A 14,523-nucleotide genomic window follows, 5' to 3' on the forward strand; every position below is an offset into this window, starting at 1 on the left:
TGGAATTCAAAGGAATGGTATGCTTATGCTCTTTTGTCTAATTTACACATAGTTAAGTTTTGCGCTCTTCATTATGTTATTCAAAAATAATATAGGCAGATAATCATTTAGCTTGCTTTTCAAATGTCATTACCAGAATATATAAGAAATCAAGTCCAATGCAGAGACATTTTCATAAACTAAATTAATCCTGATAAGTTATGTCTATTCTATGTTGTCGGTATGAATCAAAGCTCATAAGAGTTATTGTTGAAGTTATATGGAAAAGATTGCAACGTACATCATTCAGTTATGAAGAAAATCAAGTTGGAATTTACTCAAGATTATAGCCAGTCCACTTCTTTTTAGATGAAGGGGTGGATGACGTCCGCTTCATTGGTATATGGGGAATGGGCGGGATTGGTAAGACAACTATGGTAAGAGCGGTGTATGCGAGAATCTCTCGTGAATTTGAATTTAGTTTCCTTCTTACTGATGTTAGAAAGTCCGTTGAAGAAAGTAGTCTACTTAAGTTACAAAAGCAACTTCTCTCTGGAATTTGGACAAGGAAGGCCAACTTATCAGACCCTCATGAAGGAGCCACCTTTATAAGGAGGTTGTTAGGTCACAAAAAAGTTCTTCTCGTTCTTGATGATGTGAACCATCCAAGCCATTTAAAATATTTGGCAGGAAACCAAGACTGGTTTGGTTCAAGGAGTAGAGTGCTTATCACAACTAGAAATGAGCATTTGTTGATTCAGCATGGAGTGGAGAGAAGATTGAAGGTCGAAGAATTAAATGATGATGATTCTCTTAAGCTTTTTAGCTGGAATGCATTCAAAAGAGGTTACCCTGAAGAAGATTTTCTTGGTTTGTAAAAATCTGTTGTAAGGTATGCCAAAGGTCTTCCTCTAGCTCTTGAAGTACTGGGTTCTTTTTTGTATCGAAGAGATCTAAGTAAATGGAACAGTGCACTGATAAAGCTGGGAAGAGTTTGTAACTTGAAAATTTTTGACATACTTAAAATAAGTTACAATGATCTAGATTCCGAAGAGAAGAAAATTTTCCTAGACATTGCATGTTTCTTTAATGGACAGGACGAAGATCGAGTAACAGAAGTACTAAACAGTTGCGATTTTTCTGCAATTATTGGAATACAAGTTCTTATCGAAAGATCTCTCTTGACTGTTTCGCATGGAAGACTAAGGATGCACGATTTTCTCCAAGAATTGGGATGGGATATTGTCCGCGGGGCATCTCCTAACAAGCCGGGAAAGTGGAGTAGGTTGTGGCTTCTTAAAGACATTGAACATGTCTTGACCAAAAATACTGTAAGAAATTTAGTACAAGAATAATTTTAATGTTGTAAATGATATTGACTATTCATGCAATATGTATTGCATAATGTATGCGATTGACAGACTCGTAATGTGTGCGATTGACATACTTGTAATGTGCGATTGACAGACTCGTAATGTATGCGATTGACGTACTTGTAATGTGCGATTGATTAGTGTAGCTATTATGTATTGTCTTTTGTATACATGATGTAACCCTATATAAACCTCATGGTGAGATGAATACAAGATATATACAATTTTTCCAATTCTCTACAACACGTTATCAGCAAGAGCCCTAACCACAAGAAAAAAAACAAACCAAAAAATTCTTCAAAACCTGCCACTGCCACCTTCTAGCCTCACTGCCGCAGCTCCTAGCCCACGCTAGCCTCACTTGCGCACCTGCCCCTGCAGCACCTACGAGCCCCTGCGCACGCATCCCTGTTGCCCCTGCAGCACCAACGCACACCGACTGCATCCTTCTCCTTTCATGTGCACGTCCGTCTGCTTGCAGGCTCCGAAACATCTAGTTCGGAACCTCAGATCAAAATCCTTTATTCATCAGAGTTGTTCGTCTCTCTCTCTTCCATCTGACCTCCGAATTTCAGCCTTATCGGAGTTATTTTGAGACCGATACAACAATCAAAGTGAAAACTGTTCAGAAGAGAATCTGCTCCGAATTTCAACACGTAAGTTTTGTAATTAAGGTTGCTGCTTTCTTGTATTTTAAATTCCTTTTATTTTTTGCACAATTTTGGAATATATGAACAGGATTTTGAGTATTTAATAAAGCGGAATTATGGGGATTCACGCTTAACGAACTAAGAGTGTTCGTATGAACTAAGAGTGTTCGTAATGCTCGGACTAAGAGCGTCCGCAAGCATCAAATTGTGACCATATTAAACATCATTGTTCGTTCTAATCCAAATATTCTTGGAAATCGATTTCTTGGTAGCATTAAGGCTCGAAAATCTTATATTAGTTGTCGTGGAAGTTTTTACTCCGAAACTAATCTATTCTCCTTTGTCTTTGAATGTCGAATGCAAACGTGCAAAAACACGACTTCACTAAACCAGATTCAAATGACATTTGTTATCACCGATGGGTGAATGACGTCAAGAATCACCTCACTACTAATGAGATTCTGTGGAGAAGAGCTCACAGACTAAAGATTAATTGAGAAAAATCCTCTCAACCTTCCCCGTCTCAGCGTTAATGATTGCCAAGCAATAGGCTTATGTGCAATGCTAGATGGATTACGAGGTTTCATCAACTTATGTCAGTTACTGAGAAAGCTAACAACATACTCGTGAAAAACTATAATTCAAAGGCCCGTTGGAACTAAGAGCGTTCACGAGGCGAATTATAATAGCGCACCTAAAGAAGGGCGCAAGGAGCGGAACCCTAAAAAGTTAAGGGCCAACGAAATGGACGTGTGGATTCATACAAAACCGCCCTACAAAGGAAGGAAAACCGCGAGATTGATAAGCGGACACGTGGCAACATTGGCCAACGTGGGAGAGGCAAAATAAGCGCCGCCGGTAGTGGTGGTGTCGCCACCAACGTCCATGGAGGATGTCCAAATGCACAAGGTGCATCTCAATTAATGGGTGAGGTAATGCTATAGATGTGGATCTTTAAAGCATTGGTTTAAGCACTAGAATGCGAGTGGAAAAACAAAGCTACACAATACAAGTGTATAAAGATATGAGAGAGCATGAGGCTCATCTCGCAGCTGAAGGAGATGATGGAAATGACAATGACGTCAATCTCATCATTACAGACTTCAAATCTGGCGAGGAAAACAACCGTGTTGATGCCGCAGATTTTGATTAAATAGTCTTTTATTTTTCCAAGAATTATGTAATGGCAATTACGCCTTAATTAATAAATGACAATTTTGTATTAACTCTTTCTCAAGTGGCGCATCTAATGAAGTATGATGTCTAGGAAAGTAATTGAGATTAGTGGTACTTAAGAGAGCCTCGCTCCACCGACATCTCTATCTACTTCCCTGGTCATATTTGATTGGAGTTACCAAACGGATTGAGTGACTACAATCTGTCTAAGTTTGACTTTTATTTTTGGATTAGACTTTGGTTAAGAAACTTTGATGTAATGATTGGCAATTAATAAAGTGTCGATTCTTTTACTGAATGTCTTGGACATACCTTAATTCGAACTTTATTTGAAAGATATAAGAGCCAATGGTTTTCATGTGGAAACACATTGTGAGAATGGACAAGAGTTCCTTTGCATCACCTCTAATGACTACGGGCATAAACGAGTATTAGAAACTTATGTGTCGCTCTAGTGGGTTGTATACAACCACTGTTCGAGTCATTGAATCTAGCCATGTCATGAGAAATGATTTATGGGATTCTGACACATATAGGCTTTGACATGACCGTTTGGGACACCCAGGTCGTGATATGATGATCCGTCTATTGAAGACTTCACACGGACATCCATTCTTCAAAACGAAGAGAAGTTATAAGAACCAAAAATCGGTTCGAGGAGAAGCACATAAGCCTCACGGCGCCAAGACTATGCATGACCGGCCACTTAGGGCAGGTGTCGTCTACCCCCTACGGCAACAACATGGCTTTGACACCATGGACTCCTCTTTGACGCCTTTTTCTACTTCTAAAGTCAATTGTGACTTCGTGGCTCAACCAAATTCTTATTTGGTTGCTTCTAAAGCCCATCTTTCGTTTTGCAAAGCCTGCTCTTTAGCAAAATTAGGATCGAGACCATCTTATGCAAAGGACACTAAGGAAATAATTTCATTCTTACAAAGAATCTAAGGGAATTCTGTGGATTGGATCAACCAACTTGCGGACCGTATAGATGTTTTATGGTGTTGGTTGATACGCAAACACGCTGGTCACGTGTTATGCCATTATCCACTCGTAATGCTGCTTATACTACACTCCTAGCACATAACATATGGCTACTGGCTCACTACCCAGATCATCCCCTTCAGTCAATTTGACTTGATAATGCTAGAGAGTTTACATCGAAAATTTTCGATGACTATTGCATATCATTGGGTATTGATATCAAGTATCATATTCTCATGTACACACCCAATTGGTCTCGCGGAAAAGCCACTATTAAAAGACTACGATGTTAGCCCGGACTTTGGTAATGCGCACCAATATTTCCGCTTGGGTTATGCAATATCGCATGCAGCTATGCTAATTCGTCTACGACTCATAGCAGCCACTCAACTTTTATTTGCGTTACAGCTAGTGACTGGGTTCGCGTCTAATATCTCGTACTTATGCATATTTGAGTGTCCGGTTTATGTGCCAATTGCGCCGCCACAGCGCATCAACATGAGTCATTGCAACGAATGCATATATATATATATATTTGTGTTGGACATGAGTCTCCAACTATAAGTCCGCTATGTAGAATCCTTGACAGGCGATCTCTTTTTTTCGCTGGATTTGCGGATTATCACTTTGATGAGACAGTCTTCCCGTCGTTAGGGGGAGATTAGAACGTCAATGTTCAACAAAAACGACAGGAATTGTCGTGGTCTGTCGGCACCACTACCATGGATGGTGGTATGGTGACGCCACAAGGTGGCATAATGGCGTCATAGGCCATGGGTTCCGCTAGAGAGCATAGGAGACCCATAGGTTAGATGGATTCTCACCCTAAGAAGAGAGCGAGTTTGGCACAACTTGATCCATTGATCATTGATACTCAAAATCCGTCTCATGAGAATATTTTGGATTGTGGTTATGTCCAAGAGACATCGTTGGGGGACGCCTCAATGTTAGAACCAATTCCTGAGAATATAGAGATCTCTACGAACTACACTAGTGTACATGAGGATGTGGAATTGTTGAGACCAATGACATCGAACCTTACTCCGTTGAAGAATGCCAACGTAGAGAAAATTGGCCTAAATGGAAAGATGTGATCCAGGTTGAATTGGATTCACTAACGAAGATGAAGGATTTCGGGCCTGAGATGTCAACACCTCCTAACATAAAACCTGTTGACATTAATAGGTCTTCGTTAGATAGCGTGATGAGAAAAAGAGATGATAATCTCGCCTTATGGCGCAAGACTTCTCACAAAACGCCCTGGAATCTACTACGAGAAGACATATTCTCTCGTAATGGATGTCATTGCACTCCACTACCTTGTCAGTTTGGTAGTTTCCAAATAACTGAACATGCAGCTTACGAATGTGGTCACTACGTATCTTTATGGGGATCTAGATACGGAATATAATGAAGGTTCTTGTGAACTTCATTTACCCAAGTCAAGTAGCTCTAGACCACGGAGCGCGTTTGCAACGAGGTTGAAACGCTCACTAAAGTGACTACTTGATTGGGAAGGGATATGATGAACTATGCCCACGCGTTTCCATGATAAGTTCCAGATTTGCAATTGTCGCAGTTTATGTTGATAAACATAATTGGAAACCTTAAGAGTTAAGGGAAACCGCTGAACACCTGAAATCCGAGTTTGAGATGAAGGACCTTGGGAGAACACAGTTTTGTCTAGATTTAGAACTTGTATACCGTGTCAATAAATGCTTGGCATTTTGATAAAGTCAAAAATGCACTCCCATGGTCGTCCGTAGTCTTTGCCCTAAAAGGGATCCGTTTCATCCCAGGGATGATGACGAAGACGTGTTAATAGCAGAAGTGCTTACTTATGTACAATAGGCGCATTATTATACTTAGCACAATACAAGACCGGACACCTCAATTGTTATAAACTTGTTGGCTAGATATAGCCCCGCGCCAACGCAACGCCATTGGACTGGTATAAAGGCAATCTTTCGTTACTTAAAATGTACGATAGATATGGGCTTGTTCTATCCCTACAGAGAGAAAAGAAATGACGGGAATTTGGGATCGGTCCCCATAAGGAAAAATGCCAATTTCCGTAATGTAGCCGTTGACGCCACTATCCATGGTGGCCGGCGTCCTACTCCTCCTCCCCTCCATCAAAATGACAACGATGTCTTGATGGGTTTGGCTGATGCAGGGTATCTCTCTGACCCTCACAAAGGTCGCTCCCAAACAAGTTATGTCTTTACCATGGCAAGCACTGCGATATCTTGGAGGTCTATAAAACAGACCCTTGTTGCTACTTCCTCAAATCATGCAGAGATTATTGCTCTACATGAAGCCGTGCGAGAATGTATATGGCTAAGGTCTGTGATTAGACATATTCGAGGAACTTGTGGTTTGAAGTCTACCACAGATGAACCTACTTGCATTTATGAAGATAATGCAGCTTGTATTGAGCAAATGAAATTAGGTTTCATCAAGGGAAACAACACCAAACATATATCACCTAAGTTCTTTTACAATCAGCAACAACATTGATCACTTCTAAAGATTGAAGTGAATCAAATCCGATCTGAGGATAATGTAGCAGACTTATTTACTAAGTCGTTACCAAAATCCACCTTCGAGAAACATGTGAAGAGCATCGGATTGAGAAAGTTATCTGAACTCCCATGATTGTAGCAATCAGGGGGAGATGTCGACATCAGGGGGAGGCATGATGTCTACATGTTCGATCTCGAAGAGTGAAGGACGTGTTATGCTATTTTTGTCCTTCAACCAGGGTTATTTTTGTCCCACTGGGTTTTTGTTATCTGGCAAGGTTTTTAACGAGGCAACAATCAAAGTGTCATCACCAAGTTTGAGCGGCACAAAGGGGAATGTTGAAGGATGTCGACTACTCCACATTCACGCGCGTTGTGCTCTTTTTCTCCTTCGACCAAGGTTGTTTTTTCCCACAGGGTTTTTATTACTTGGCAAGGTTTTTGACGAGGCAACTTAGAAGCGCATAGCAGAGGCAACACTATTGACATGGAATATCCAAGGGGGAGTGTTGTAAATGATAATGACTATTCATGCAATATGTATTGCTTAATGTATGCGATTGACAGACTCGTAATGTGTGCGATTGACATACTTGTAATGTGCGATTGACAGACTCGTAATGTATGCGATTGACATACTTGTAATGTGCGATTGATTAGTATAGCTATTATGCATGTATTGCCTTTTGTATACATGATGTAACCCTATATAAATCTCATGGTGAGATGAATACAAGATATATACAATTTTTCCAATTCTCTACAACATTTAACTATTTTTTGCTAGTACATTATATGACAAGTCAGTCTACTAAATCTGCTTTTTATGGTATGATAAAAATTTGGTTGATAGGGAACTGAAGCAATAGAAGGCATATTTGTGGACTCAACCAAGTTAGGAGTAGACATGGATGTGACTCCGAAATCATTTTCAATGATGAACAAATTGAGATACCTGAAGATTGAGAATGGGAACCTGCCTAAGGGACTTGAATTTCTTCCCAATAGTTTATGGATTCTTGATTGGACGAGGTATCCGTTAAAATCCTTGCCATCACATTTCAACCCTCAGAAGCTGCTCGAACTAGGCTTGTCTCATAGTTGTATTAAACATGTTCAGATAGGAACGGAGGTATACTATAATCACTATTATTGTTCTGTTATAATAATTGTTGAATATATCATGGAAGCTAATTTTTTCTATGGTTTTTACTTGTCATGCAGCCTTTATGCAACTTGAAAACCATTAATCTGAGTCACTCTTTGAATCTTGTCAGCACCCCAAACTTTAAAGGTATGCCATATCTCGAGTTTCTGTATCTTGAAGGTTGTATAAGATTGTATGAGGTTGACCCGACAATTGAAGTACTTGAAAGACTTACTATGCTGAACTTGAAAGATTGCAAGAATCTTGTGCATTTTGCAAGCAGTGTAGGTGGCTTAAGTCTCTCAAAGTTCTTAATCTTTCTGGTTGTTCAAGGGTTAACAAACTACCTAATGACACGTGTCATTTGGAGTGTTTGGAGGAGCTTTATCTGAATGGCACTGGCATAAAAGAACTACCTACGTCTACTGAAGTGCTTGAAATACTTACTGTGCTGAACTTCAAAGACTGCAAGTATCTTGTGCGTCTTCCAAGCAGTGTAGGTGGCTTAAAATCTCTCAAATATCTCAATCTTTCTGGCTGCTCAAAGCTTGACCAATTGCCAGATGAGTTGGGTCCTGTTGCTTGTTTGGAGAAGCTTGATGTGAGTGGAACTGGCATAAGAGAAGTGCCCTCCTCTATTGGTCTTTTGAAAAACCTCAAAGAATTATCTCTTGCTGGATGTAAAGCACGGTCACCTAAATCATGGAATATGATGTTCGACCCCTTTCAGTTATTGCGAAAAAGAAGTCACATTCAGGCGGGATTGTCGTTGCCTTGTTTGTCTCGTTTGCATTCATTAACTGAATTGGATCCAAGTGACTGCAATCTTTCTGAAGACGCAATGCCCAATGATTTTGGATGCTTGTCTTCATTAAAAAGTTCAATCTCAGCAGAAATCAATTTGTTAGACTACCTGAGAGCGTCGGCCAACCTCTAGACTTCAATATCTTTACTTGAATTGGTGTTGCAAGCTACAAACATTACTAGAGCTTCCATCTCATGTATTTGTAAACGCTAGCGACTGCATTTCATTAGATACATTGGCCAATCAAATAAGACAATACCATTCGGTGCTAAAAGGAAGGTTTGTTAACTGTTTCAAAATGGTGGAGAATGAGAGCTGTAAGAGTATAGAACTTCCATTGCTAACCCGCTACCTTGAGAGTAAAGCATTTTCTGACCATGAAACATTTCAATTTGTTGGTCTTGGAAATGAAATTCCAGAGTGGTACAACCACCAAAGTGTGGGGTCTTTGATAACTATAGAGCTGCATCCAGGTTGGTTTAGTAACAAGTGGATGGGATTGGCTTGCTGTTTCGTTTTTAGACTCCTCAAACCACTTCCCCCTTCTGTTGTGTGGTACGTTGATTGCGAATTTAGGGCCAGTGGGGAACCCCAGTATTGCTTTAGTCCAGTGTTTGGGGAAGAATGGGGTCAACCTGTATTGGATCACATTTGGTTCTTCTATAAACCCCGTCATCAATTCTACTCAAAAAATAAGTGGCCAGATATCCACAGTCCGCTTGTATTCTCATTTCAACCTCGCTACTGGGATGGCGGAAAAATAATGAGTGAGGAAACTGTGCAAGTGAAGAAGTGTGGGGTCCGTATGGTATATGAGGAAGATGTGGAGGAGCTTTGGGAAACACTATTGAAGCAGCACAATGTTCGCATTAATACCAAACGAGGCCTTCAACACTATGATGATGATGATGTTGCAGCATCTACTAGTGCAAATTTGGCTGATCCAAAAAGAATTAAACATCACCACCTTGACAGCGCAGGACCCAATGGAATCCCTTATATTCATGACCAGAAACATGGTTGATGCTTTTTTTTTTCGTTCTTTTTTTTTTGTGAAAAAAAAATAGAATTCTTGTATTTGAATGAACACGTGCATCTTCTTTCCCAGTAGTTGATCTCAATGAAGCAGTAAATATTTACTTTAGCTCAAAATTTTGAATGTCTCTTTTATTTTATTGTCATATATCTTGAAAAATAAATTGGCACAGAATTTGTAATTACAATAAACGAAAAGTTCACTCATCTTGCCTTACAAGAAAAAGAAGGGGCGATCAAATTTCTGAGTACATTGCACATTTTTTTATGTCTTTTGATCTTGAGAATCAAATTATCTACCCAGCTTGGAATTTGGTCGATTTTTGTTTTGTACTTGTTAATGTTTGGTGGAAACATTTAAAATGCCGTTATGCTCCTTTGCCTCGTATGTATTCCATTAAAGTCAATAATTATTCCGATAGTCCAATTCTTCCAGTTTCATGAACCAAAATCCCTTGCACAGTGTTAATCCCATTCCAATTCTAGCTATTTACATATGTAAGTTGTCACAAGCAAGCAATCAACAGAGGTCTTGCATTCCCAACTCAATATTGCTATTAGGGTGCTTTTCCTTTTAATTTAAAACAAGCTTGTAGAAGAATAATTTTTTTTTTTTAGATTCTAAATTTAGTACAATTTTGTGGCGGGTGTTCTTGCGAATTTAGGTCATACCTTAAATATAGCTAGCTGGAATGAAAGGCCGCCTCTAGGCGCTCTTAATGCTTTTTACTTCGATTTTCAGCGGCTCAACAATTCTTCGTTGGATTCTCAAGTAGTCACACTCGGTCCTTAACTACAACTTATAGTTCGGGCATTCTCCAATTAGTCAAAAACTAATTAACGAGCCACGATAAATTTTATACCCATCACTTTACAACTACAAAGCTCATTTTACATAAGGCATAGGTCCTCGGACCTTATTGTCACTTCGTTTATCACTCGTCCTTTAATTGAAGTCATGTCCGAAATTCTTTTAACAATTTGCTCATAAAATTAAGCATCCTCCCACTTTGATATATTTCCGGTCTCGCAATATGACTATCTACACCATTTCCGATTATCCAATCCATTAGTTCCAGCAACCAAACTCTTATCCTTCTGATGATAAGTTCACGCATCCCAACTTACATTCATTCAATAACAAATCACTAGAATTTACAATCACCACATCAAAGCCGACGGTTTGGTAGAGATCCACATACCATTTCTTCTTTCCAAATTAGAAACCAATCTGTCCTAATTGCATTCCGCTACCATTAGAGTTGGCATTCATACCCATTGGGTAATACCCACCCAATAATAGTTTGTGGGTAATACCCATTCAAATAATTCGCGGGTATGGGTATTTACCCAACTCATTTCTAAACGGGTAAACCCATACCCACTCATTTATCCGTTTTCAATATGGGCAGTTTTTATTTTTTTATTTTTTTTATTTTTTAAATACTCACTATTTAAGTGCCCCCATTCCCCATCTGGGGATATTTTCAAATAGTCGATTGAGTATTTCAAATACTTGAGACAGTGTTTAAGAAAGAAATTGTTGGTTTAGTCACGAGGAAGCAATACGTTTAAAACAAATATTTATTTCTGTAAAACATTTTTCACAACTTGGTGATTAAATGTAAAATAATAAAATTCGGTTCGTAAATGAACCATCCTCACAGATTGCCTTTTGAATCGTCTTTTCACAATTATACGATGATCCAACGGTCAGATCCTCACGGATCGCCTTCTGAATCGTCTTTTCACAATTATACGATCCAACGGTCGGATCCTCACGGATCACCTTATGAATCGTCCTTGCACAATTATACGATGATCCAACGGTTAGATCCTCACGGATCGCCCTTAAGATCATCCTCTCAAAATTATACGATGATCCAACGGTCGGATCCTTACAGATCACCCTTAAGATCATCCTCTCAAAATTATACGAAGATCCAACGGTCGGATCCTCATGGATCGCCTTTTAAACCATCTTTTCACAATTATACCATGATCCAACGGTCAGATCCTCACTGATCGCCTTTTGAATCGTCTTTGCACAATTATACGATGATCCAACGGTCATATCCTTACGAATCGCCCTTAAGATCATATTCTCAAAATTATACGAAGATCCAACGGTTGGATCCTCATGGATCGCCTTTTGAACCATCTTTTCACAATTATACGATGATCCAACTGTCAGATCCTCATCTGAGACTACACAAAGTCATCGGAACACTTCTACGATCAATATATCAAATCTACAAGTCGATCGGACGGCCTGATCCTCATGGATCAAAACCCATTTACGCCAGTATATCAAAACTACATTTCGTAACAATTGAGACTTTATTAAATTTACGCCAAACAAGAATTAATACCAAAAATCTCGATCATTACATTTTGGGTCTCAGAGTTTTGGCTGCACAACACCTCCAATCTTGGCGGCTCGTCTCGTTGAAGACTTGAAGGTGTATTCTGGGTGGGAAAGAGAAATACCCCGTATAGGTTTTTTTTTTTTTTTTTTTAGGGTTTAGGGTTTAGGGTTTTCGCCAATTTGTATCCAATACAAAACTCTGTACATCATCCTTACCTTAGTCGATTGCAATCGAAACTGACTAAATAGCTTCCCCTTCTCCAAATCTCCAAAAATGTAGAAGATCACCAATCCTCTCATTCCAAATTAAACACAATAGATTAGGTTTTCATTCCACATCAACTAGAAGCTCCAACAGAAGATAAAGGACGATAAGTTACCTAATAAAGGTTGTCTGGAAATCTGGCAACGGAGCCACGGTGGTCCAAGCGCCAGCGGCGGCGCGTGTGGCGGTTCTAGCCGGAATTGGAGGTCGGAACCAGAGGGTTTTGGTGAAAAGGGAGATGCTGATCCCATTAATGGTGGTTGTGTAGCACAGATATCGCCGGAGACGACGAATTGATCCTTGCAGAATCCCAGTTTCCGGCGATGGCGAGTACGGCCTCGCCGGGCATCAGTGGCTAATGGAACCTCTGGGTTTTGCTCCTCCTTGTCTGCTAAGTTGATCCAAGGTGGCGGTGTGTGGAAAAGAAGGCCAAAAGAAGGCCGGAAGCCGACGAAGATCGAAGAACAAGGCGGCAAAAATTGTGATGCTCGCGTCCAGTGGTTGCAGGCGGGGCCCGGCCACAGTGAGGGTCCGGTTTTGATCGGATTTGTGTTTTGGTTCAATTGGTGGTGGCGGTGTCAATAAATGGTGGCCGGATGGAGTCTTTTCCGGCAATAATAGGGATGACGAGAGGAAGGAAAGAAAGAAGAGAGAGAGGCCCGTGCGGCCGAGAATGAGAGAACTCAGAGAAGGAGAAAATGAGAAAAAGACTAGGGTATTCTCCCTTTAATTACTAATGAAGTGAATTGTCAAATTTGCCATTAGAAAAGTTTCCAAAGTAAATTTCCGTAGACCGTAACCTATTCTTACGAATTCTGATTTCAGCTTGCCATATGTCCACGAACTTAGTTCAATGTACTCTACAACTGTCCGGAAGAAAGTTTCCTCAAAAACTGAACACAAAAAGTCAACTTTTGGTCCGGTAAATGATTTTAAACGGAAGTAAAAAGTAAGAAACTTAATTATTTACCATCCAAATGACTGATAAATGGATAAGTTTAGGTAGGGGCGTAACAGTAAAGTATTGGAATAGGTTCCTAATCAATAAATGGACCGGAAGAGAAGCAGCCCAACCTATTTAAGAAATTTCCTTTAGGACGAATCCACTCGGAATCAACCCAGGTAAGAAAGAATTGTTTAGCTCAACTAATCTGCGACAAGCGTGAGGACCTCCCTCACGTCATTTTAAGAGTGACGTTATGGACCCACTAATAGGTGACTTGCGAAAATTGCATATCACTACACACATTAACCAAGATATCCGCTCATGCTCACATATAAATACTTAGTATGGTGAACAATTAAGGGAAGCAATCAATTTCTACTTCACTCATTAAAACTTAAACACTCACTAACCTATGCATCAAAGAGTCAATTGCAAGTATCCCCTTATCAAAACTTGACTTGCTAATGCCAATCGAATCCAGAAGATATCTATAAAAGCAACTTCTTGACTAAGAATTCTTCATTCTTACTACAGTCAGCAAAGTATGTGAGGAGATATTCTATCAAATTTTTCCACACCAACATAATGTAAATAAACAATAATTATTTAAAATACTATTCACTAACTTTTTACATTTACTTCCACCCGTTAGATCAGGGTTTCTGCAGTATGACACTATTAACTAATTCTCTTTATTATTTTATTTATTATAAATTTGAAATATATAATGTAAATATAATAATGAAGATTTAAAAAAACCTAATGTGAACGATTGACATGAGTGTAATAATGAAGATTTCGAAAAACCTAATGTGAACGATTGACATGGGTTGCAAATATAATAATGAACCTGAAGACAGGCACGGATGTAGGGGGTGGCTATTATATATATATGTATGATTAAGATATGTTGTAGTCTGCAAACAACAAGTAGACAACTAGACAAAGAAAACTTTTCTCCTCCTTTTCTCCTATTTCTCTCCTCTTTTTCAGTTTTCTGTCTCCTCCTCTCTCTACCCGGTTTTGCATTTCTCATACTCAACTCTCACTTCTCTAATTCTCTTTGCACATCATTATTATAGGCGTCGGTCTCTCTCCTTTCCTACTCTCATTCTCATTCTCTCAAACTTGCTAAGGTATTACACTTTAACTTCTCTTTTATAATGAAATTTTTGATGAAATTAGAATGTAATTTATGTTCGAATTTAAGTAATTCATGTTAGAATTTGAATATTTATCAATTTCTTGATGTAAGTAATTAAATCTATTG

At 39.3% G+C, this 14,523-nt stretch overlaps 2 protein-coding genes across 2 annotated transcripts; both read left to right on the forward strand.

Moving 5' to 3' along the window:
* The first annotated feature begins 225 nt into the window (after nucleotides 1-225).
* LOC133738745 (disease resistance protein Roq1-like) lies at nucleotides 226-1,244 on the forward strand. The gene has a single exon (XM_062166335.1). It carries the CDS (start codon nucleotides 390-392, stop codon nucleotides 855-857), a length of 468 nt encoding a protein of 155 aa, XP_062022319.1. The 5' UTR covers nucleotides 226-389; the 3' UTR covers nucleotides 858-1,244.
* LOC133737037 (disease resistance protein RUN1-like) lies at nucleotides 941-8,771 on the forward strand. The gene is made up of 5 exons (XM_062164671.1): nucleotides 941-971; nucleotides 1,024-1,310; nucleotides 7,541-7,819; nucleotides 7,912-8,052; nucleotides 8,118-8,771. The coding sequence occupies exons 1-5, from the start codon at nucleotides 941-943 to the stop codon at nucleotides 8,769-8,771; spliced, it is 1,392 nt and encodes a 463-aa protein (XP_062020655.1).
* Nucleotides 8,772-14,523: the final 5,752 nt, after the last annotated feature.

Source organism: Rosa rugosa, chromosome 3 (genome assembly GCF_958449725.1).
Source record: "Rosa rugosa chromosome 3, drRosRugo1.1, whole genome shotgun sequence".
In the NCBI taxonomy this organism is placed as follows: Eukaryota; Viridiplantae; Streptophyta; class Magnoliopsida; order Rosales; family Rosaceae; genus Rosa; species Rosa rugosa.

Excerpts from the sequence above, each read along its gene's own strand:
- LOC133738745 (XM_062166335.1), top strand. The coding sequence starts at position 390 with ATGGGCGGGATTGGTAAGACAACTATGGTAAGAGCGGTGTATGCGAGA.
- LOC133737037 (XM_062164671.1), top strand. The coding sequence starts at position 941 with ATGGAACAGTGCACTGATAAAGCTGGGAAGA. Across the intron at positions 972-1,023 it reads CACTGATAAAGCTGGGAAGA|ATTCCGAAGAGAAGAAAATT; the intron begins GTTTGTAACTTG and ends ACAATGATCTAG. Across the intron at positions 8,053-8,117 it reads AGGTTGACCCGACAATTGAA|TGTAGGTGGCTTAAGTCTCT; the intron begins GTACTTGAAAGA and ends TTTTGCAAGCAG.